At 45.8% G+C, this 26,329-nt stretch overlaps 1 protein-coding gene across 2 annotated transcripts in view; it reads left to right on the top strand.

Moving 5' to 3' along the window:
* LOC137536013 (rap1 GTPase-activating protein 1-like) overlaps nt 1–26,329 on the top strand; it is a 363,102-nt gene that overhangs the window by 26,741 nt on the left and 310,032 nt on the right. For both annotated transcript variants that reach the window (XM_068257949.1, XM_068257950.1), the window contains one exon: nt 16,345–16,527. In XM_068257949.1, the coding sequence (XP_068114050.1) occupies nt 16,345–16,527 (183 nt within the window). The remainder of the gene's footprint in view (nt 1–16,344; nt 16,528–26,329) is intronic.

Raw genomic sequence — 26,329 nt, 5'->3', positions numbered from 1 at the left:
CCAACAGGCCTTTGTTAGGAAGTTCCAAGAGGGAGGGTTTGCCCGTGTCCTTCCGGGCTGCCAGGATGTTACTAGGCATCAGATTGAAGGTAAAGGACACAGAGCTTTCTGGGCTCTGTCTGGTTATAGCCCCCACTCCAGCAAGGAGGGGTTAGGGGGCGTGGATCACACACCTCTTTGGAATAGGAGATCTCTGCCCCTCTCAGAGAGACAGAATTTTACCTGAATCATGATAAGTGTGCTCATCTGCAAACCGTGCAAGTTGTGTTAAATCCAATAACATTTTTAGGTTTGTCAGAATTTATCAAGAACGTTGATACCAAACTTGGGGGGTTTAGAGTGAACGGTGACCCCAAAATGCATATCTCTGCTTTGGCAGGGCTTACCTTGAATTCAGAAACATCCAATCATGTGGTTGGTTCCGAATTTCAGAATAAGCGGGTTCTTAAGGCCGTTGCCTATTTGGAAAGCCATCTTTATGGCAAAAGATGGATTTCATATTTGTGAGATCACAGAAAGGTCAGCTGGGAGATGGAATCTCCTTGATCCTTCAGCTGAGGTAATCCTGGGAGAACCCCCTGCTGTGATCGGTTCCTAGCAGTCTAGAGGAGCTAACATTTTTGAGCTTCTGTCAACTGATATCTACCCTTCACCTGATGGATGAGGTCATAAACACCTCAGGGGGTCCCCTGTGCTGGCAGATAATCTTTTCAACAGGAGGCTAATTAGCTGACCATGAAAAGATTTCTCCAGCCCTTTGGTGAAGGGAAAAAAAAAAAGTGTATTTAAACCAAAAACTGTCAGTTTGGGTGGTTTGCGAAGAACTATCGTTGGTAACTCCATGACGCATTCGATATGTCATATCGACGGCGTCACAGTGTGTGCCTCAGATCGGACCAAAGCCATCTGTTCGCTCTGCCAACAAAAATTGAGCCGTGGAAAGGCCAACACTCACGTAGGGACAAGTGCCTTACGAAGGCACCTGGAGAAAAGGCACAAACAGCAATGGGATGGCCACCTGAGCAAAAGCAGCAGCAGCACACAAAAGCAAAGCCACCCTCCTTCTCCTCTTCCTCCTCCATCAGGTGCATTATCTGCTTCTGCCGCTTTCTCCCTTCCACCTTCACAGGCACCCTCCTCCACTCCGCCTCTGCCCTTGAGCGGTTCCTGCTCCTCTGCCCACAGCAGCAGTCAGGTGTCCGTGAAGGAAATGTTTGAGCGGAAGAAGCCAATTTCGGCCAGTCACCCCCTTGCCCGGCGTCTGACTGCTGGCGTGGCGGAACTGTTAGCTCGGCAGCTGTTACCACACCGGCTGGTGGACTCTGAGGCCTTCCGTAAATTTGTGGCCATCGGAACACCGCAGTGGAAGATGCCAGGCCGCACTTATTTTTCGAGAAAGGCCATACCCCAACTGCACCGTGAAGTTGAGAGGCAAGTGGTGTCATCTCTTGCGAAGAGCGTTGGGTCAAGGGTACACCTGACCACGGATGCCTGGTCTGCCAAGCACGGGCAGGGCCGCTACATTACCTACACAGCCCATTGGGTGAACCTGGTGGTGAACGATGGCAAGCAGGGCGCAGCGGACCAAATTGTGACACCTCCACGGCTTGCAGGCAGGCCTCCTGCCACCTCCTCTCCTCCTGCTACATGCTCTTCGCTGTCCTCCTCCTCCTTGGCTGAGTGGCAGTTCTCCTCTCCAGCTACACAGCCCCAGCTCCGCAGGGCCTATGCTGCATGCCAGGTAAGACTGTGTCACGCCATCTTAGACATGTCTTGTCTCAAAGCGGAGAGTCACACTGGAGCAGCTCTCCTGGCTGCTCTTAAGAAACAGGTAGATGAGTGGCTGACCCCGCACCACCTGGAGATAGGCAACGTGGTGTGCAACAACGGCAGCAATCTGCTTGCCGCTTTGCATATGGGGAAGCTGACACACATACCCTGCATGGCACATGTCATGAATCTAGTGGTTCAAAGATTTGTGGCAAAGTACCCTGGCTTAGCGAATGTCCTGAAGCAGGCCAGGAAGTTCTGTGGGCATTTGAGGCGGTCTTACACAGCCATGGCACGCTTTGCGGAAATTCAGCGCAAAAACAACATACCGGTGAGACGCCTCATTTGCGATAGCCCGACTCGCTGGAACTCGACCCTGCTCATGTTCTCCCGCCTGCTAGAACAGAAGAAAGCCGTGACCCACTACCTCTACAACTACAGTAGAATGAAACAGTCTGGGAAGATTGGGATGTTCTGGCCCGACAACTGGACACTGATGGAAAATGCATGCAGGCTCATGCGGCCGTTTGAGGAGGTGACCAACCTGGTGAGCCGCAGTGAGGGCACCATCAGCGACTTAATTCCCTACGCTTACTTCTTGGAGCGTGCTGTGCGTAGAGAGGCGGATGAAGCTGTGAATGAGCGTGACCAGGAACCGTTACGGCAGGAACAGGCATGGGACCAATTTTCATCAGACCCAGCTGTTTCCTCAACACCTGCGGCAGCACAGAGGGGGGAGGAGGAGGAAGAAGAGAAGTCGTGTGCAGAAGACGAGTCAGACTCAGAGGATGATGAGCAAGGTGTTTCTTTGGGGGGGGAGGAGGAGGGGACAGCGGCAGGAGAACAACCTCAGCAGGCATCGCAAGGGGCTTGTGCTGCTCAACCTTCCCGTGGTATTGTTCGCGGCTGGGGGGAGGAGGTTGACTTACCTGACGTCACTGAGGAAGAGCAAGAGGAGATGGAGGGTACTGGATCCGACTTTGTGCAGATGTCGTCTTTTATGCTGTCCTGCCTGTTGAGGGACCCCCGTATAAAAAACCTCAAGGGGAATGAGCTGTACTGGGTGGCCACACTACTAGACCCTCGGTACAGGCACAAAGTGGCGGACCTGTTACCAACTCACCGGAAGGTGGAAAGGATGCAGCACATGCAGAACCAGCTGTCAACTATGCTTTACAATGCCTTTAAGGGTGATGTGACGGCACAACGCCAGCAAGGAACCACTGCCACTAATCCTCCTCCCGTGTCCACGCAGTCAAAGACAGGACGCTCCAGCGATCTCATGGTGATGTCGGACATGCGGACGTTCTTTAGTCCAACGCCTCGCCGTAGCCCTTCCGGATCCACCCTCCACCAACGCCTGGAACGGCAGGTAGCCGACTACCTGGCCTTAAGTGTGGATGTAGACACTGCTGTGAACAGCGATGAGGAACCCTTGAACTACTGGGTGCGCAGGCTTGACCTGTGGCCAGAGCTGTCCCAATTTGCCATCCAACTTCTCTCCTGCCCTGCCGCAAGCGTCCTGTCAGAAAGGACCTTCAGCGCAGCTGGAGGCATTGTCACAGAGAAGAGAAGTCGCCTAAGTCACAAAAGTGTTAAGTACCTCACCTTTATCAAAATGAATGAGGCATGGATCCCGGAGGGCTGCTGCCCGCCCCAAGACTAAGTCAGTCCCCGCACACACAGCATCTCTGCCTGCACGCCGTGTGACTGGCTGCCTGGCCTGCCCCAAGAAGACTAAGTCGCTCCCAGTCCCTCCACACAGCATTTCTGCCTGCAGGCCGCTTGACTACCTTCTCCGCCACCACCAACAGGGTCCGGGACTCCAGGCGGATTGCTGAATTTTTTAGGCCGCTGCTAGCAGCGGCCGCTGTAATAATTTTTCTGGTGCGTGTACATGACTGCCTAATTTTACTGGCTGCACTGCGGGCAGCTGCAACAACAAAAGAAAAGGCATGTACATGCGCCCATTCCCCTTCGTGATCATTACCTTGCCGTGGTGAAGGGGCTTGCGTATCACAATGAAGCAATGACCGGCGCCTAGATGAGTGTCTCGGGGGGCACACCCACGATAATAAGGTCGTTGCCTCATTGTGGTCAGACCAAATTTGATCAGCTGGACAGTCACTGTTCTGTCATTCAGCTACATCAGCCAGGCGACCATATGGGCTGTAAAGCCACCAAAACCTGCACTCTCGCCATGGTGCGCACCAGTCCATCACGGCCGTCACTACACAAACAGCTGTTTGCGGTGCGTTACACGGTGAGTTTGGTGTGTCGGTGTGAAGCAGTACCTTAATTACACTACCTGATTGATGTATACACATGCAAGATGTTTGAAAGCACTTTAGGCCTGTCATTTAGCATTCAATGTGATTTCTGCCCTTAAAACGCTGCTTTGCGTCAAATCCAGATTTTTCCCCGGAACTTTTGGCATGTATCCCACTCCGCCATGCCCCCCCTCCAGGTGTTAGACCCCTTGAAACATCTTTTCCATCACTTTTGTGGCCAGCATAATTATTTTTTTTTTTTCAAAGTTCGCATCCCCATTGAAGTCTATTGCGGTTCGCGAACTTTAACGCGAACCGAACCTTCCGCGGAAGTTCGCGAACCAGCTTCGCGAACCTAAAATCGGAGGTTCGGCCCAACTCTATCTACAGGGAGGGGTTGGTGACACAAAGGAAGGGGGGTACAACAAGAAGTTATTGGCAGAGAGGGTTAGGGCAGTGTTGTTAATGTAGGCCTCCTTGAAGAAGTGTTTTGAGTGCTTTTTTGAAGGTGGGAGCGAGCCTGATGGGCAGTGAAAGAGAGTTCCACAGGATGGGGGCAGCTCTAGTGAAATCCTGCAGTCGTGCATGGGAGTGCGAGATGCGTGGGGTGGTTAAGAGGAGGTTGTTGGAGGAGCGAAGTGGGCGGCCAGGTGTATATCTGCTGACCAGGTCAGAGGTGTAGGTTGGGCTTTCATGGACAATAAAAAATACATGAGGTAGAAATGAATAAAAGTGCAAGTGCTTACCGAGTGAGACAGATCAGCGGTGTGGGAGAGATGAAGGAAAGAGCCTTACACAAATATTACGCTTTGTTTCACTGTTATTCAGCTAGTGGGGGATTTCTGATTACATTCAGATTTAGAAGGGGGATTTTAATTGTCTTCTATGGCCTCAATTCACGGAGCATTGTCAAACGTTTATCAAACACTTTATCAAACGTTTGATAATTTACCTCATGGGTAAAATCTCATTTTGAATTCACTAAGGTGTTATATATTTGTTGAATGTTTTATCGGTAAAACATTCGATAAATATATATAACACCTTAGTGAATTTAAAATGAGATTTTACCCATGAGGTAAACTATCAAACGTTTGATAAAGTGTTTGATAAACGTTTGATAATGCTCCGTGAATTGAGGCCCATGTTGTTGAAGTCCTTACTAAAAATCTATATATATAATTTTCTTTAACCACTTAAGCTCTCAGTCGTTATCACTTTATGCATCCGAGCAATGTTCACCTCCCATTCATTAGCCTATAACTTTATCACTACTTATCACAATGAACTGATCTATATCTTGTTTTTTCCGCCACCAATTAGGCTTTCTTTGGGGGGTACATTTTGCTAAGAGCTACCTTACTGTAAATGCATTTTAACAGTAAGAATAAGAAACAAAATGAAAAAATTCATTATTTGTCAGTTTTCGGCCATTTTAGTTTTAAAATAATACATGCCTCCATAATTAAAACCCACGTAAAGTATTTGCCCATTTGTCACGGTTATTTCACCGTTTAAATTATGTCCCTATCACAATGTATCGCGACAATATTTTATTTGGAAATAAAAGAGCTTTTTTTCCGTTTTGCATCCATCACTATTTACAAGCTTATAAAAAAAATAGAGAGAAATATTTCATCTTTACATAGATATTTAAAAAGTTTAGACCCGTAGGTAAATATTTGTGTGTTTTTTTTTTTTTTGTTTTTTTTTTTTTGTTTTTCTTATTAAACATTTTATGTGGGCATTTTTGGGAGGGTGGGATATAAATAGTGTTTTATTTGGGGAAATATTTGTGTATTGTAATGTTTTTTTACTTTTACTTGTAGTTTTACTTTTTGGCCACAAGATGGCAATCTTGATTTTGTTTACATGACGTCACTCTAATGGCCCGTACTCACGGGCTGTACTCACGGGCTGCAGAAGTGGCCTGTCGCCAGCACACGTGAGCGTGCTAGCAACAGGCCGGCGACAGCTTCTCTCCAGGTCCCTCCGCGTACACACGCGGAAGAGGGACCAACGGCGAGACGGAAGCTGTCGCCGACGTTCCTCCTCCCCCCCGCCGGAAGCTCCATTTACCTCTATGGAGGTTGCTGTCGCTAGTCCGCGTACTCACGCGGACTAGCGACAGTTGCGGCGGAGGTGCGGCGGCGGCTGTTGCCATGCGATTGAAACTTTCAATCGCATGGCGACAAGAGCGACGGGCGACAGTTCGGGGTGCGCGCGCGTGCAACGGCCCATACTCACGGGCGACCTGTCGCCGCAACACGCGCGCGCCGCGTGTTGAGGCGACAAAAGTCCCTCGTGAGTATGGGCCATTAGCGTACAATGTACGCTTAGAGAGGACATAGCTTCAGAAAAAGCGTAGCTTCTGAGAGAAGCTGTCGCTTTTTCAGCGGGGGAGAGGAATCAGTGATCGGGCACCATAGCCCGATACATTGATTCCTGGGCTACCGAATCCGCGGCCGGGAGTGCGCGTGCACGCGCGCGATCGGGTGCGGGAGTGCGCATGTCCTCCTTGACGTTTTTATACGTCAAGGAGGACAAAGTGGTTAAAGGCACCTTTTTTATGGTTGCAATTGTTGTTTGAGCCCTGAATAGGAGACATTACTACATACCACATGGCATTGCCGAGACCTGAGAGAGCCGCGTTCCCGCTGCCATCCTGCGTTAGGCAGACAGGAAGCGGTTAATTAATATTTGGATCTCACTGCAGGGAGCTTTCTATTGAAAAAGTAAAGGTAGCCATACATTTTGCGATTTCTGATTAAATTGACAAAGCAATCAGCTTTATTAAGGAATCAACTTGAGTATGGTTGATCGAAAGTCGATCAACTAGTGACCCACACACTACAAACGATATCGACTAAGCTGGTTGATTCGACATGAAATCAGCCACTTTTCATTGATTGGGAATTCTGGAACACACTCGATTCTTTCTCGCTTCTATAAAATGATCTAATTAAATAGTCGATCGTACTGCCAAATCGCTAGATGTATGGCCACCTTAAGTCCTGTGTTTAACTGTTTGAATGCTGTTCTAAAAAAAATCGTACTAGTATATTATATGCTGTAAATAATCGTTTAGAGCATGCTGAGTTTCATACCTTTTTAACAAATCAAATTTGACTTGGCTCCGTCCACTTTTCTTCAACAGCCCCCCCCCACCCACAAAAAAAAACATACTATTACATTGATTTACAAAGCTGCTATGAGAAATATATTAAAACAGTAAAACTTGGAAGCAACCAGCTCCAGCTTGCAGGAAGCTGGAAAAATAACACAGTTGTAACTGAAGAATGATTTTTGTTTTGCAATAATGAATCTGGATTCAAAGCCACGGAAGGTTTTGTCCATCCAGTCTTGTGATTCAGATGCTTTTGGGCAGCCCAGCCAGACAGCAGAGCCAGCCATGGCTTTTCTCCTGGAGATACCAGCAGGTGCATACAGGTCAGGACAAGAGCTGGCGAATGAGAAAATCAAGTTTTCTGACTTAAACGCAAATTGTGAGTGATAGAATTGAAAAAGGATTATTTTGTTAACATTGGCCTCTTTTGTCTTGGGGTCACTATAAACTAAATAGTTTAAAGGATAGCTGAAGTGAGAGTGATATGGAGGCTGCCAATTGTTTTTTTTCTTTTGAACTACTTGAGGGCTGTAGGCTTACACCCACTTAGTGACCAAGCTATTTTTTTTACAAGTCAGGGCTCTGCAGCTTTAAAAGCTTGCTGCAGAGCCATACAACTGACCACACAAATGAACCCCCCCCCCCCCCTCTTAAGCTCTGTTGGTAGGCTTCGGTCACTGCTGCCCTGTTTGTTTAATTTTTTAGTTTTATTTGTTTAGTTTTTTTTTTTTTTCGGGGGGGGGGGGGGGGGGGTTTAAATAAATTTGACTGTTTACTTCTTTTTTTCCCTCAGCCCCTCCCTCCCTACACCCGCCAGCCAATCACAGCGATCAACTCTCAGGGCTTGTTTCCACTGTTGCGACGCGATTTCGCCGGCATTCCGACGCTTGTAAAAAAGCATGCGGATGCGTTTCCGCATGCGTTTTTACCCGCGATTTCGCGTGCGATTTCGCATGGCAGGGTGCCATGCGAAATTAACCATGACACTGCCAGGGCAAAATAAAATTGAAAAAGGTGCGAAATCGCGGGTAAAAACGCATGTAACAAACGCATGCGTTTTTACTATTAAATACATTAGCGGCGATTCGCATGCATTCCACTCGCAGGCGAATTCGTTGGCTCTTTTGTGCGTTTTTTTACCGCTGAAAAAAACGCACCTCAACAACGCTACAGTGGAAACAGGCCCATCCACTTGCATTACATGTGCGAATCTGCATGCGTTGGACGCATGCAGATTCGCGATAGTGGAAACGAGCCCTCATAGAAATTAGCCTATGAGAGCCGATTACTCTCTGAGCCTCTTCAGAGGACAGCCGAGTGACACGGCTGTCCCCAGTACAGCGCTGCCGTAGATCACGGCGCTGTACAATGTAAATAGACAGTGGTTTACCTGTCTAACAGCCTAATAGCGGCGATCGCTGCTGTTAGACTGATAACAGAGCGGCGTTCTGTCATTCAAGCAGGGATGCACGCAATCCCCTGCAAAGCCCCATCCCAAGTTTTGATGCATTTTGTCATTAGACGGTCCTGGGACTGCAACCTTCCCGATGCTTATCGGCGTTAGGCGGTCAGGAAGGAGTTGAACAATACCAGTTGCCTGGCAGCCCTGCTGGTCTATTTGGCTGCAGTAGTGTCTGAATCACACCAGAGACAAGCATGCAGCTAATCTTGTCAGGTCTGACAATAATGTCATAAAAACCTGATCTGCTGCATGCTTGTTCAGGGTCTATGGCTAAAAGTATTATAGGCAGATGTTTAGCAGGATAGCCAGGCAACTGGTATTGTTTAAAAGTAAATAAATATGGCAGCCTCCATAGCCCTGTCACTCCAGTTGTCCTTTAAAGCGGATCAGAGATGAAAAACTAACTATGACAAGTAACTTGTCTATATATCTTATCTAAAATTTAGATAGTTTATACAGCAAATTTTGCTGCAAACAGCTTCAACAGTTTATGATTCCTGTGATACAATGAGAGTGGCCATGTTCTGTTTGTCACATTACACACAGGCAAGCTGCTCTGCATCTCCAGCCCTCAGCCTGTGAAAACGTCACTTCCCTCTCCTCCTCCCTCCTCCCCTCTGCCCCTGAAATGTCTGGCTAGTAACCTCCTCCTCCTGCCCAGACTGAGCTCCAATAAACCCTTGCTACTAAGGCTCAGAATGCCTGTGGGCAAGGCTTGTTTAGTTTATAGGGAATTAGAGTATTAAAACAAAAAAAAAATATTTGGCTTCAAGCAGAGAGTGGAAACTGTGGTACTTTCCCATGCTGCCATTTGTGTAGCAATATTCTAAAGGGTAAGAAGAACTTTAATCACCCACAAGAGGGCGCACAAACACCACATTTCCATAGTGAAGGTAAAGTCTTTGAAGCTATAGCAATGCCCCGAAGAGGTGAGGGTAGGACAAAATGAACTCTTAGAATGGAGACAGTTTGGATAGGACAGTTACTACAGTATTTGACTTTCAGGGACTCTACTGTATTTGACTTACAAGTTTATATAGAGATTATGTTCCATGTAAATAGTATTTATGTAATTTCTCTTACTGGTGGGATAGAAACACTTTTTTTCGTTTTTTCATATACACATTTTTCAAACTCTTAGTAGGTATTATTGCAGCAGCTTAAAGTTTTATATCTAGTTCATGACGCTAGAACACTACTGGTAGTTTTATTTATTTTATTGTAGTTGTACTTTACTGTTTGATTCGTTAAGATAATGGTGATATATGTATAATATTTTTTTCAATAAACATATTAAAAATGATGCTTTATCCATTGGCTGCTGGCACTTTAAGATTTTTTTTTCTTCTATCAATTCATGGTTACATTTTAGGCCCCGTTCACATCACAAACGCGGATGGCCACGCATGCGGAACGCAACGCATGCGAACGCACGCCATCCGCGTTTGTATGCGTTGCGGGGCTGATCCCATCACTGAAAAGTGAATGGGACAGCCGTGCGTTTTGACAAAATCTGCTTGCAGCATGCGTTCCCGGACCGCACAGGTCCAGAACGCATGCAGTGTGAACATCAGACAGTGCACTCTATGCAATGTCTGATGTCGTGCGTTTCCAAAACGCGGCTGGAAACGCGTGCAGTGTGAACGGGGCCGAAGATTTTCTGATCTACCATTGATTTTTTTTTTTTTTTTTTTTTTTTTTACACAAGAGGGTGCTGTTTATGCTTTGTCAGCTACTGTTCCCCATCAAGTTCATTTTTTACTATCTGTGACTATGTTAATTAAGATATTTTTGTGAGTTATGTTTTATGCTACTCGGTTTTTCCACTAGGAGGTAACTGATTTCATGTTTTTCATTATGGTTTTCCATCAGGAGCTGGAGAACTACTTATGTACAAAACACTCTCGCTCAACACATCCGTCACTCAGCCACAATTTAATCTTTTTAGGCGCAATCTGAAAACTCACCTCTTCAGGCAAGCCTACTCTCCTACCTAGGACACTGTCCACTCAACACAATTTCTATCACCCCATACACAGTTTCTCTTTACCTACTGTCCTATACCTTAGACCTTTAGACTGTAATGCTAAGTATACACCATACAATTTTGTGCTAGATAGATGGTTCAATAGATAATATCCGTCATGACTGATGTTTTTGATTGTTTTTCTGGTCGATTTCTCATAGAAGTGAATGGAAATTGATAAGAAAAGATAAGAGAATCAAGTGGGAAATCAAGCAGAAAAACGAATCAAAAATCGTTTGAACGGAAAATCGACCCAAAAAACGCATTGTGTGTACCTAGCATGAGGACTTTTGGCCAGGGCTCTCCTCACACCAATTACAATGCTGTGTAATTGGTGTACATACCTCCCACCCCTGTGTAAAAATATGTAGTTAATCTGTTCACTGCATCAGCTGTTATCCACTCTTGTATTGTAATAAAGATAATCTTTACTCTAAAATTCTTACAATAAAAAGCATACCATTCTATTCATTATGTTCTCCTGGGCCTCTCTGTGCTGTTTCTGCCTCTCCCTGCTGCAATCCTGGCTTGTAATTGCCAGTTTTAGGCAGTGTTTACAAACAAAAGACATGGCTGCTAACAGCATGTGATAGGCTGAGAGGAGCTCAGTGTGTGACTCACACAGAGCCTGGAGGGGGCGTGGCGAGGGTGTGTATAGCTTCTGCCTATAACAGAGCAGCACATTCCTGTCTGAGCCCGACAAAGCTGTCAAAGGAAAGAAGATTATATTACATAACAGAGATAATACAGCCACTGTGCAACTAGGAAAGGCTGCAGAAAGATAGACCACATTAGAACAGGTATAGGAACTTATAGGATAGAAGAAATGAGGCTGAACATTTTGTTACAGAGTCTCTTTAACTGTTGTATTGTTTGTTTTGTATCGTTATACCTTGTAAGCTGTTGTACAGCGCCACAGAAGATGCTGGCGCTATATAAATCAATAATAAGAATACTTATGTGAAGTAAAAGTTTTGATTTAAAAAAAAACAACAAAAAAAAAACTATTTTTGTGTGGGATTTGTGACTTTTGAAAGTGTTTTTGCATTACTCTTGTGGAGGAGTGTGGTTCTTGTGAACAGCATTATTACCAGCAATATGTGAATCGGGCCCATTGTCACAATCCTGTTTTTCATGTTCATAAATCTGATCTCCATTGTTAAATCTAGATATCATCCCAAGAGTGTTGGATTATCCCCTGCGAGGGAATTTGCACTTATATCATTTTGTTTGGAACAGAATGTTCTTCTATCTTCCAGAAAATTCTAAAAAAAGAAAAAAATCATTCATTTAAAAACAAATTAAAATAAGTTTATCAGACTTTGTCCATAGGTAATCAGGGCAGGAGGCCGAATGCCTTAAACCAGTGTTCCCCAACCAGGGCCGGATTTAAGCCAAGGCCGGATACGCCATGGCCTAGGGCACCACAGGATCAAGGGCGGGTGGATGGTAGGCTATACTGGGTGGAAAAGGGTCATCTATCCCTGGGCAGCACGGTGGCGTAGTGGTTAGCTCTCTCGCCTTGCAGCGCTGGGTCCCTGGTTCGAATCCCAGCCAGGGCACTATCTGCAAAGAGTTTGTATGTTCTCTCCGTGTCTGCGTGGGTTTCCTCCGGGCACGCCGGTTTCCTCCCACATTCCAAAAACATACAGATAAGTTAATTGGCTCCCTCTAAAATTGGCCCTAGACTACAGTACTTACAATACATAATATAGACATATGGCAATGGTAGGGGTTAGATTGTGAGCTCCTTTGAGGGACAGTTAGTGACAAGATATATATATATATATGCTGTACAGCGCTGCGTAATATGTCGGCGCTAAATAAATACTAAATAATAATAATAATAATCTAGCTACCTATACTGGAGGGCGGGGGTCATCAGGCTATCTATAAGGAAGGAGGGTCATCTGGATTCTTACACTGAAGGAAGGAGGGGAGGGGTAATCAGGCTACCTATACTAAGGGAAGGGAGTTCATCAGGCTATCTAAACTGGGGGAGGGTGGGGTTATCTGGCAACTCATACTGGCAGTGTGGGGGAGCGGGTTATCTGGCTGCTTATACTAGAGGGAAGGCTACCTATACTGGAGGGGGGGAAGGGCCATCTCGCTACCTATACTGAAGGGGGGCAGCTGGTGACAGTGGCCTTGGGCGGTAAAGAGTACAAATCTGGCCCTGTCCCCAACCCTGTCCTTAAGGCCCACCAACAGTACTTGTTTTGTATATATCCACAGAGGTAGTGGATACTGTGCTGAGACACTAATTACCCCACCTGTGATTGTGTCTGGTTTTCTGCAAAACATGTACTGTTGGTGGGTCTTGAGGACAGGGTTGGAGAACTCTACCTTAAGGCTGGTTTCACAGTGGGACGTTACAGGCGCACGTTAGAGCAGCCTGTAACTCACCCCAACGCACAGCAATGAAAAATCAATGGACTGTTCACAGTGCCCACGTTGCGTTACATTGTAACGCAGTACGTCTACATAACGTACTGCATGCAGTACTTTACACGCGGCTAAGCCGCGTTAGACTGTTTGCACATGCTCAGTGTGGGGCGAGAGGAGGTGGGGAGATGCCGCTACAGTAGCTGCGAACATGGCTACTTAATATGCACTGCACTGGCGGCTGCTGATTGGCCGGCAGGACCACGTGATGCGGAGTGTCTTACTCCGCATCACGAGGTCCCGCCGGCCAATCAGCGCCACTCTGGTAGACCTTATGCGGATAGAGCCGCCTAACGTGGCTCACTCTAACGTCCTCTCCCGCACCACCATGCGTTGCGTTAGGGGCACGTTATGCGACCTTAACGTCCCCTCTAACGCAACGTCCTGGTGGGAAACCAGCCTAAAGGGAACCTGAAAGAGGGAAAAACATGTCCAATGTGGGTACTTACCCAGGTAGAGGGAAGCCCCTGGATAATCCAGGGACTTTACCTATTGTGGTCCTCAGTGCCGTTTCTTGGGCAGTGTGACCTGGGCGCAGACCGGCAAGTAGAAGAAGGGGGGGCAGGCAGAAGGACATAACCGCTAGGGAGCTAGTGACGCGCAGTGCAGCCAAACGGAAGAGGAAAGATTACCAGCGCGATCACCTTCCTTGACTCCTCCTGGGCTGCCTGCGTCCGACATCAAGTCATCATCATGCCACCACCACATGACACCTGATGTCCTCTAGCGGTACTGCAGGCTGTCAATGCGGCACCTATAGAGGAGTATGCTTTCCGGGCTCTCTTCGCTGGTGTGTTTTTCTGGTCCCTGCTTCCTCCTGGATAAGCTGCTGGTCACTACTAATAAGTAGGCAGGTCTATTTGTGACCTTTGGCTGTGTGACTGTCCCTAAAGAGTAAGGGTTCGCGAGTTCGTGGGGGGGGGGGGGGGGGGGTGAAGGTGCCACAATATTTACAGTCTCACCCTGGGTGCAATTTAGCCTAGAAACTGCCCTGGCGGTCGCTGGGACTCACTAAAACCTGTCAACCAGGGCTTGTCGATGGAGCTCATACCCACTGCACAGATGCAGACAGCTTGCACCTGCGCAATGGCATGGAGCCAAACACATCCCTACTGCACAGATGCAGACAGCTTGCACCTGTTGGCACGGAGCTGAGTAGGCTTACCTCTACTGAGGTAAGTATCCAATTTTTTTTTCCCTGAATACTGTACAGGTTTGCTTTAATATATAGACTCCCACGGAAGTCTGCTGGCGTTTGTGTTTCTGCATCCATACGCTGCAGACATCTATAGGTATTTTTGTGTCCCCATATTACTGTGCCACAGGTGTCTAAAGGCGTTTAGTACAATGTTTTGGCTCAGTGCTAAATTACTACTTGACTGGAAATGGGCAAATACAGTATAATCTCATTATAGTAAATGCTGATGTAGTAAACATAATGTCCATGTCCCAGCAAAGCACTATTATAAGTATGTGGGCGTAACGCCTAATATGGTAGCCCTGTGTATAATAGAACTTCTGTTATAGTAAACCTGAATTTTGGCCCCTGTGGTATTCTGTATCTGGCTGTAGTGGAAAGTGGGTGCTGTATCTGGCTGTAGTGGAAAGTGGGTGCTGTATCTGGCTGTAGTGGAAAGTGGGTGCTGTATCTGGCTGTAGTGGAAAGTGGGTGCTGTATCTGGCTGTAGTGGAAAGTGGGTGCTGTATCTGGCTGTAGTGGAAAGTGGGTGCTGTATCTGGCTGTAGTGGAAAGTGGGTGCTATATCTGGCTGTAGCGGAAAGTGGGTTATGCCCCTGTCATGTGAATCAGAGACCTTGAATAATCAGAGACATTGAATAATTCAAACATACTGTAGATGTCAATGGCATGTAGATTTTTTTTTTTTTTTTTTTTTTGTCAAAATTAGCTGGCAGTCTAAAGCTACATACACACATGCGACAACGATCGTTCGTTGTGAACGACGAACGAACTTTTAATTGACGAAAGAACGACCTAAGTAAAGTTAGTTTTTAAAGGTGTGTAACGATCTGGTCGTTAGAACGAACGTTACATGAACGTTAAATGAAAAGTTCCATGGAGAAATAGCGAAATGCGTATGTCAAGCCTAGTAGGAACGACCGTTTTCCAATAATGTACTACTTTTGCAAACGATCGTCGTTGGAAAAAATCCACCAAGATAGATCGTTTTTTAACGATCTAGCTCGTCCGTCGTTAGACTTAATGGTCATTGCCTCCTTTTTTTTTTTTTAAACGATCGGCGTTTGAAATGATCGGGGAACGATCGTTTCAAACGACTATAGTCGCATGTGTGTACGCACCTTAAGGGTTAAGTACACTAAAGTGGCAATCAGAAGCACCATTCTTTCGAATGAAGCTACTAATCGCCATGACTGACTTGTATTATTTGCCAGAAACATTAGCAGTATGTTGGCTATTGACTTTCAGAGTTGCTTTTTAAAGTAGCAATCTGCAGCAGAGCAGAAAGCGGGGTCATTCTCATTCCTCCAAGGTGAATGGTGATCAAAGTTTATATTTGGCTCATTATAGAAAGGTCCTAATCAGATGCCCCCCTTGACCAGTGATAATACACCAGGCTCTAGCAAGCAAGGATATGAGGCGCTCGTCTACTTTATGGGACCCAGCAGGAAACTTCATAAGGAACAATTTTCCAATCGCATCACCATCTACAGCACAAAACGTTGTAATTGGCCGAATAGTGTGGGCGTAGATTACTGCAACCTATCTGAAACCTACAAATAGGGATGGCCGATGAGATGCAAATAATTTCTAGTTAGTATGTATGCAGCTTGAACATGAACCAATGAAATCCAGCTATGGTAAAATTGGATTGGGCAGTTTTCAATTTGCATACAAAATTAGCATAATCCTGCATCAACTTCATCATCAAAATTATTTGCATCTCATTAACCATCCCTACATACAAGTTAGAGAGGATGCTGCCTACCCAGTCATGTTAACAGAATTTCCCTTTGAGGTTTCCTGCTGGGTCCCCTAAACTAGACTAGTGCCAGATATGAAAACATGGGCTACAATTAGAATGCAATTGTGATATTCATAAAAATCTTTTCACTCTCTAAAAAAAAGTGTATTCCCCCAACCCCCCCCCCCCCCCCCCCCCCTGGCTTATTGCTGTAACTTTATTACAACATACCACTCATTTTGTTCCTATATTGTTGTCATGTAATTATTCCCATTAGAGTTAATTACATCTTCTCTCTACAGGTGTTAAAAAGAGGTCGCCCCTTCCCTCTCCTAATTGTGCCTCCAAGTGGTGGATACTGGATAGAGGGCACCAACCACTCCTTGCCTTCCCCGGAGTCAGACCTCCAGGCCCCGTATGACAGACTACGAATCCTTCAATCTGATCCTACAGCCCGGTTCTACAGAAAGCACTTTTTGGGCAAGGTATAAAATATGTTCCGACTTGGCTTCTCGTGAGTGGTAAACAATTCTCCAAATACGCAAAATTTGACTGTAGAAGGGAAAATAAATTAGAGATGGATGTGCCAAGAAACTGAAGGAGACCAGGGCTCAAATTGGGCTGTAGTGCCGTTGGAGGAGGAATTGGCGTGCTTGATTGGATCGGCTGCAGGATCTATTAATATTGAACCTATCATCCTTGCCCATTGAGCATATTGTAAATTAGACAAGCAAGATGGGGTTCAGTTTTGTTTTTTTTTGCATGCATTTTCTCACATTAAAATTTGTTTGTATGCACATTTTTGCATGCTTTGGAAAACTGCATACAAAAATTTGCATACGAACACAAAATTTTAATGCGGAAAACACATGTGAAAAACAGCAGGTTTTCTGCCAAAAAAGCTGTAGAGTGGAATAATGTTTGCCTGGCAGAAAGGGAAAATTAAATTACATTTGTGTTTTTACATGATTTTGTGTTTGAAACTTTTGTTATGCTCAAAATATATACTTAGCCCTTGCTTGATACAACTTTCAAGCAAAACATTTTTGAAAATTAATTTGAACTACTTTTTGTACAGAAATTGAACGCCGGGGAGGTTAACTGATCAATCAGGAGTATCCAAATTTCTTTTAGTTTTAATAAAAAAAAAAATACTTTTAATTCACCTAAAGTGAGGGCTTGTTCACACTATGAGCGCTTTGAGCTTATTTTAAGCGCTGGCAATTTTTAAACGCACTTGATTGTCAATGTGAGTGTTCTCACATGAGAATTGAGCTTTCTTACCAATCGCAAACGTTCGTTCTGCACCATTTGCTGAACATTTGCGATTCAATGCAAGGTATAGGAAAATCGCTAAGCACTTGAAAATGTGATTGGAAAAGCAATTTTGTGAAAGCTTTTCTACCGGAAAGTACTTTACAGATATTGATTTCCAGGTCAAAGAGTTCACTTCCTGATTGTCCACAAGAAGATAAGCTAAAACTACCACAAAAGTGCTTATAAAAATCGCAAATCGCTCAGAAAACGCCGTGGAAATCACTGTAAAAAGCACTAATAAAAGTGCTCAGCACTTGCGACTGTGCAGTCGCTTTATATTATGAACTAAGCCTAAATGTTAAGCCCGGAAAAAAAAAAAACAGATACTCGCCTATAGAGAGGGAAAGCTCTGGGTCCTATAGAGCCTTCTAAAGGTGCTCGGATACCCCTGATCATGGTTTCGAGTGATCGCGATAATCGATCCACCCCCTTCCGGATTGGCCGTGATTATGATCAGGGGTAAAATTTTAATTCCGATTGCAATTCGGTTTCGAGTCGGAATTAAGCATTGAAATTCTGACGACTTTTAATAGTTAAAAGCAAAGCCCCCTTACATTCTAGAAACACCAAATTTACAGGATATGTAAGTAAGAATAACGGGGAACAAGGGGAAATGGTTTTTTTGTGCTTTTTTTTTGTTTGTTTTGATTTTTTTAAAAAGGCCTTATAGTTTTTGACAAAATCGATTTTAAAGTGTCTAAGGAAAAAAGTATACATTTAAATGTAGTAAATGGCAGTTAATGTAGCAAACCTAACGGTAGTGTAAATTTACATATTTTAAAAGAAAGAGCAATGAATTTCATGACAGGGTTTCCAGGGGGTCCATACGCAGTGCATACGCACCCCCTGGAAACTCCTCCAGAGCCCCAATGCTCTGGCCAGGGATCACTATACAGCCACAATATGGCTGTATAAAGATCCCTGGCATCTCTTCCTATTTTTTAAACATTTTTTTTTTTATGTTCAGAGGGTGGAAAATTAAAAAAAAAGTGGGGTCCCTCCCTCCCCTCCTTGTCCCCCATGCAGGCGGGGATAGCCAGAATGCATAGCTCCAGGCCGAGTGGGGCTTTACACCCTGAGCTATATCAGCCCACGTAGTCCATGGTATGAGGGGCTCTGGGGGAGAGGGGAGGCCAAGCTTTCCCCTCCCCCCGGAGCCCTTGTCCAATCTATGGACAAGGGGCTCTTCCCCCACCTCCGGTCGCTGACTCCCTGGGGGGGGGGCCTCATGTGTTTTTCACTTAACCCTTTCTGAAAATCAGTAAGAGGTGCTTTGTACCCCTATACTCATTTCTCCTTGGGGGGGGCATCTGGAGGACCACTTCTTACAGGGGACTCCAGATGCCACCATGAACTACCTTCCCCAGGGAGTCGATGACACTCTCTCCCAACCTCCTCCTGGGGCACCAGAGGTGGGGAAGAGCCCCTTGTCCATGGATTGGACAAGTGCTCCGGGGGGAGAGGAAGGCTTGGCCGCCCCTGTCCCCCCCCATACCATGGACCATGCGGGCTGGTATAGCTTAGTGTGCAAAGCTCCACTCTGCCGGGGATCCGCAGTTTGGCTATCTCAGGCTGCATGGGGACAACGGGTTAAAAGGGCTTGGGAGGGGGGACCCCACGTCTTTTTATTTTTTTTTCCCACCCTCTGAACATAAAAAAAGTTTAAAAAAATAGTAAAAGATGTCAGGGATCTTTATAGAGCCATATTGCGGCTGTATAGCGATCCCTGGCCAAAGCATTGCGGCTCTTTCAGGAAGGACCCCCTGGAAACCCCGTCATGAAATTCATTGCTCTTTCTTTTGATATATATAAATTTACATGACCATTAGGTTTTCTACATTCGCTGTCATTAACTGCATTTAAATGTATACTTTTTTCATTTGAAACTTTAAAATCGATGTTTAGTGACAACTGTAAGGTCTTTTTTGTAAAACAAACATACAAACTGGTGACAGCGCTCATGGATGCATCTGATTGCAAGCCTACAGAGGCAATGCAGAGCCCCTCTGGAACTAAATACATGCCCTGAATGCAAAGATGCAAATTGTGTACTAATTCTAATCTAAAACTTTTTGAAGTAATTTTGAAATAGTGAATGCAGCTGGCCACTAGTATACTTACATTCAATTCATACAGCAGGAGGAATGGCAGCGCTTTCTAAACTCATACCTGAATGATGTTTTTGTTTTGATGTATGTAATGCAAGTGGGCCACAAAAAAAAAAAGTTGATATATATTCTATATATTTTTTTTTTTTTGTGTGGCCCACTTGCACTATATACAGGCCTGTCAGTCGGTCGCAGCTGGCCTTTGGCACCTTAATTCCTACTGTGCCACTGCCAGGCCCAGCACATTCAGTGACTACCTGTGTGTGTGACAGGCAGCTGCACATTGTAATCCCAATCACTGCACCTGTTCACTGTTCAGTGCACCTACCTACCTATACCTACGTGAGTGCAGGCATTGTTAATACCACCAGTCATTGCACCTGTTCAGGGTACGTGTGTGTGTGTGTGTGTGTGTGTGTGTGTGTGTGTGTGTGTGTGTGTGTGTGTGTGTGTGTGTGTGTGTGTGTGTGTGTGACAGGCAGCTGCACATTTGTAATACCAGTCACTGCAACCTGTTCGCTGCACCTGTGTAACCGTACATTGTATAAGTTAAGTCCATGCATACCTTTCACTTCATCCCCCCCCAATAAAAAGGCAGAGCCAGAGGCAGGCCACCTGGCAGGTCTGTTCGAGGTCGCGCTGTCGTGATTTTGTGCGGCCCTTGACCAAGGTACAGTGTTCAGAAGAAGGCCAGTGCCATCAACCCCCAATATTGTCAGGAGGACGTAGTTGACAAGATAACAAACACAGAAAACTTATATCGTGCTTTTCTCCTGGCGGACTCAAAGCGCTAGAGCTGCAGCCACTAGGACACGCTCTATAGGCAGTAGCAGTATTAGGGAGACTTGCCAAAGGTCTCCTACTGAATAGGTGCTGGCTTACTGAACAGGCAGAGCTAAGATTCGAACCCAGGTCTCCTGTGTCAGAGGCAGAGCCCTTAACCATTACTCCTTCAGCCACTAATGTCGTTGCTTCATTGTGGACAGACCAAACTTCATCAGCTGGACAGTCACTGTTCTGTCATTGAGCTACCTCAGCCCGGCGACCATATGGGCTTGAAAACCGCCATGGCCTGCACTCTCGCCATGGTGCGCACCAGTCCAGCACGGCCGTCACTACACAAACAGCTGTTTGCGGTGCGTTACACAGTGAGTTTGGTGTGTGAGTGTGAAGCAGTACTCTAATTACACTCCCTGATTGATGTATGTATTGATGCAAGATGTTTTAAAGCACTTCAGGCCTCCAATTTAGCATGCAATGTGATTTCTACTCTTAAAACGCTGCTTTGCGTCAAATTCAGATTTTTTTCCCCGGGACTTTTGGTGTCTATCCCACTCATCCATGCAAAAACTCAGATGTTAGACCCCTTGAAACATCTTTTCCATCACTTTTGTGGCCAGCATAAATGATTCTAGTTTTCAAAGTTCGCCTCTCCATTGAAGTCTATTGCGGTTTGCGGAAGTTCGCGTTCATGAACCGAAAATCGGAGGATCGGGCCACCTCTATTTACGATGTGTTCAATCGCGAGTGTCGATGGGACTGGGCAGATATGATGTCACACAGCAAAGGGGACGGGCAGTGAGCACAAAGCTATTTGCCATTACTCAGCCGAGCTGATCCGCCTTTCAGATCGTTGGCTGGGTAGCAGTCCGGGGCTGTTGTACACATGCTGGATTATCAGTAGAGGTGCTCGTTATCGGCCACCACCTCCAACTTAGCGTGTGTACGGGCCTGAATGCTGTTCCCTCTCCCTCTCCTCATATACAGCAGCCCCATCTTCCATGAAAAGCCCACTTCCCCTTGCTTCCCCATATAAAATTGGATCATTTTTTTTTATTATTGTACAACAATCAGAATCCTTTTATATTGCTAATTACACATTGAGGGGGGGGAGGGGGGGGGTTGTACCCGGAATAGGTTTTGGCTCATACAGGCTCTGGAAGGTTAGGGACATAATGTCCAAAAGCCGAGGCTGCCATACTACAGCGCCACCAATTGCACTTGATTGTTGACCAGAGCCCATATGCAGTATACTCACTCCATGTGCTACTTCCCCCACCCCCTTATGCTGACTTTCCATTTTGTTTCACTCCCCCTTGCCAATGTTGGCTCATCACTAGTTGAAATCTGCAGTTCCATATTCAGAGAAGCACTATTGCATACTATAGGTGCAACACTGGTGAATACCATACATTTTCAATTAAATATAATGGCTGGCTGATGACCCAGTGTTGCCGGATTTGTATTTAGTGGTTGTCTCCGCCCACTTTTTCTAACCTTGACACACAGTCACTTGATGACCAAGTTTGTGAGCTTTGTTGGGGTCCTTGGCGTGAATAATTTCAATTTTACCACTGAAATGCAGCCATCCTGTGATTCATTCCCTCCAGACAATAAACTAAATGGCATCCAGGCATGCTCGAATGAACCCAAATTTGATTTGAGTACATTCGAGTTCGGGTCCGGGGCAAATTCGGGTTCGAATTCGATCACAACCACCGAATTCAATTCGAATTCAGTTCGGCAACTAAATTCGGGAAAAATGTGTGTTCGCAAATTCGGGTGTTTTTTTTTGGGGGGGGGGGGGGGAGGTTGTTTTTTTCACATTTAAGTAGGTGTAATTTAATCAAAAAAATTAATTTGATGGAAAAAAAAAATTCTGTGTCACTTGGCATGTGTCACTTGGCAAGTGACACTTGACACATGCCACATTGCCAAGTTCCACGTGACAGTCAGACAGCAGAGGAGAAGACACTGGTGCACACTGTCACACTGCCACTGCTCACAGCACAGCAGTTCTGTAGTTAGCTAACACAGTAGTACTACTACTCTAACAAGCAACTAGCACTCACTGAAGTACTACAGTACTATAATAACTACACAATTACACAGTAATGCTATTCCTTAATCCTAACCTGTATTGTAGCTAGCTAAGGCTAATAGCTGGCCAGCAAGCAGCAGCTGGCCTGGTCTGTGCAGAGCAGCACACACACAGACACAGACACATAGCTGCAGCAGCACACACTGACTGTCTGTCAGACAATGACATCAAGCTAATTAAGGAATTAACATAGTGATAGTGAAGGGATTAATCACTGAACTGCTTTAGGTTATGTATAGAGCACTAGAGATGTCGCGAACCTCCGATTTTCGGTTCGCGAACCCCATTCGCGAACCTTCGCGGAAGGTTCGGTTTGCGGAAAAGTTCGCAAACCACAATAGACTTCAATGGGGAGGCGAACTTTGAAAAATAGAAAAAATTATGCTGGCCACAAAAGTGATGGAAAAGATGTTTTTAAGGGGTCTAACACTTGGAGGGGGGCATGGCGGAGTGGGTTACATGCCCAAAGTCCTGGGGAAAAATGTGGATGTGACTCAAAGCAGCGTTTTAAGGGCAGAAATCACATTGAATGCTAAATTGCAGGCCTAAAGTGCTTTAAAACATCTTGCATGTGTATACATCAATCAGGGAGTGTAATTAGAGTTCTGCTTCACACTGACACACCAAACTCACTGTGTAACGCACTGCAAACAGCTGTTTACGTAGTGACGGCCGTGCTGGACTGGTGCGCACCGTGGTGAGAGTGTAGGCCGTGTCGGTTTTCAAGCCCGTATGGTCGCCGGGCTGTGGTAGCTCAATGATAGTTAGCATCACAGCAAACGAGCAGACATATTCAGGCAACAATAATTAACTAATAATTACCTGATACGCCTAAATAGGCTAAATAAACAGGAGGAAAGAGGTCATCGACCTCCAACTACACTACTCAACACATAAGAGAACAAGGCTCCCCCTCACTAATCAAAAATAATCTGCTTTAGAGCAGTCATAAAATTTAGTCTGGGACAATAGAATCAAAATGAAAAATCTTTATTAATAGCCAACTCAATATTAAAAACAATTAAAAACAAGCAGCCAACCAAGGTCACAGGCCCCTAAATAATGTTATTTTATCATAAGCAGAGTCAAATGTCAAAATAAACCTAAATTAATCAATTGTTTGCCTGGGGGATCATGTGGAAAATACTAAGGCGGTGTCCCATATATATTCTATCGATATTGTTATCTAGAGACATCCACCCCACATATAAACCCACAGGGAAACTAAACTAGATATGTCAGCATACAATAAATATTTATCAACCTCCTCTGGGATAACCACTAAAATAAAGTGCTAGTGCTTAGGATATAATCACCAATCAGTGCTGATATTTGAACAACTAAATATATTATATATCATAAAAATACATCATACTAACATCAAATTACTCCAATAAGTAGTGACCAATTCATAATGTGCAAATGAGCAATGGGGTAGAAAACGTGAAAAAAAGACCATATATAACATATATTTTTCACACGTTTTCTACCCCATTGCTCATTTGCACATTATGAATTGGTCACTACTTATTGGAGTAATTTGATGTTAGTATGATGTATTTTTATGATATATAATATATTTAGTTGTTCAAATATCAGCACTGATTGGTGATTATATCCTAAGCACTAGCACTTTATTTTAGTGGTTATCCCAGAGGAGGTTGATAAATATTTATTGTATGCTGACATATCTAGTTTAGTTTCCCTGTGGGTTTATATGTGGGGTGGATGTCTCTAGCGGATCAGTGAATAATAGCGCACAGCGCTTATGCATTTAAATGGCGCTGAATTAAAAAGATACGCTTATCGCTATTTATCGTTAGTACTGCATAATAATGGTGCACAGGGAAAAAAGAAGAAAAACGGCAAACACTAAACGTTATTTATCAATAGTGGTACACACTAACGTTATTTATCAATAGTGCCGTTCATTTGCCAAACAGCAGACGTTATTGCGCACAGTAACGTTATTTATCAATAGCGCCCTACATAAGCCAAACTGCAGATGTTATTTAACTGCAAAAAGGTGAATGGATTTAATGTAACACTGTCAAGGTTAGGGTTAGGCACCACTGGGGGGGGGGTGTCTTAGGGTTAGGCACCATCAGGGGGGGTCTTAGGGTTAGGCACCATCAGGGGGGGTCTTAGGGTTAGGCACCATCAGGGGGGTCTTAGGGTTAGGCACCATCAGGGGGGTCTTAGGGTTAGGCAACATCAGGGGGGTCTTAGGGTTAGGCACCATCAGGGGGGTCTTAGGGTTAGGCACCACCAGGGGGGTGGTTAGGGTTAGGCACCACCAGGGGGTGGTTAGGGTTAGGCACCACCAGGGGGGTGGTTAAGGTTAGGCACCACCAGGGGGGTCTTAGGGTTAGGCACCACCAGGTGGGTCTTAGGGTTAGGCAGTGCCAAGGAACCGGACCGATGATACTCTGGAGACTTCGGTCTCGCCTATGTAGACTGGTGGGGGAGTGGGAGGGTTCCTCCTGAAATCAACAATCAGCTCAACAGTCTTAGTTGCGTTGAGGACCAGGTTGCTGTTCTTGCACCACTCGCAGATTCTCCCTATCTCCCTGCGGTATTCCCGCTCTCCGTTTTCGCCGATGAGACCGATGATTGTTGTGTCGTCAGCAAATTTGATGACCTTGACGGAGTCTGAGGCAGAAGTGCAGTTATTGGTGTACATAGAGAATAGAAGCGGGGACAGTACGCACCCTTGAGGTGCCCCTGTATTGGTAGTTCTCGTGCTGGAGGAGCAGTTTCCGAGCTTGACCTGTTGTGTCCTGTCTGAAAGGAAGTTCTTGACCCATGCGCGAAGTGTGGGGTCAACACCGAGCTGCGCCAGGTTGTCGACCAGGGTGTCTGGGCAGATCGTGTTGAAGGCTGAACTGAAGTCCAGGAACAGGATTCTGGCATAGGAGCCAGGCCGGTCGAGGTGCTCCATGATGTGTGCCAGGCTGATGTTTATGGCGCCCTCTATGGACCTGTTGGCCCTGTATGCGAATTGGAGTGGGTCAAGTAGTGCATCAGTGGTGCGTTTCAGGTGAGCGAGGACTAGCCGTTCTAAAACCTTCATAATGGTAGGTGTTAAGGCCACGGGTCTGAAGTTGTTGAGGTCTGTGCTTGCCTGGCTTTTTGGGGACCGGTACAATTGTGGACCTCTTGAAACAGGAGGGGACTGTACCTTCCACTAGCGATTTTCTGAGTAGAGTGGTAAGCACCGGAGCCAACTGGTCCGCACAGGTTCTTAGGCAGTTCGATGACACTCCATCCTGGCCTAAGGCCTTCCTGGGGTTGAGCTTGCGAAGCAGCATGAGGACTTCTGCTTTTTGGACTGCAACCGGTGCATTGATGTCTTGGTCTCTCAGTGAGGAGGGTGCTGCTGTTGTCACCGACCCCGGTGCCCCGAGCTGTTTGGGCTGTCGCTCGAACCTACAGTAGAACTCGTTCAGTTCTTCGGCCAGCTGAGTGCTCGGGGTCGCCAGTTGAGGGGGCGGTTTGGTGTTTGGAGTCCCAGCTTGTCAGAGTAGGCTCTCTTTGCAGCGTGCAGTTCCCGTTTCAGGGCATACCTGGCCTCCTTAAACTCTTCTTGTGAGCCAGACTTGTGCGCCTGCTCCTTGCGTTTTCGAAGCTGGCGCAGCTTATTGTTGAACCAGGGCTTGTTGTTGGGGTAGGCCTTGAAGGTCTTAGAAGGGATGCACATTCCTTCACAGAAACTGATGTAGGAGGTGACATTCTCTGACCATTCGTCAAGGGTGGGTGCCACGAAGGGGGATGGGCACATGTACATGCCTTTTGTTTTTTTGTTGCAACCGCCTGCAGTGCAGCCAGAAAAATTAGGCAGGCATGTACACGCACCAGAAAAATTAGTGTAGCGTCCGCTGCTAGCAGCGGCCTTAAAAATTCAGGAATCCGCCTAGAGTCCTGGACCCTGTTGGTGGTGGCGGAGAAGGCAAGTGGCCTGCAGGCAGAGAAGTTGTGTGT

Source organism: Hyperolius riggenbachi, chromosome 10, assembly GCF_040937935.1.
Source record: "Hyperolius riggenbachi isolate aHypRig1 chromosome 10, aHypRig1.pri, whole genome shotgun sequence".
NCBI classification, from domain to species: domain Eukaryota; kingdom Metazoa; phylum Chordata; class Amphibia; order Anura; family Hyperoliidae; genus Hyperolius; species Hyperolius riggenbachi.
This window is presented reverse-complemented; position numbering and strand designations above follow the sequence as displayed.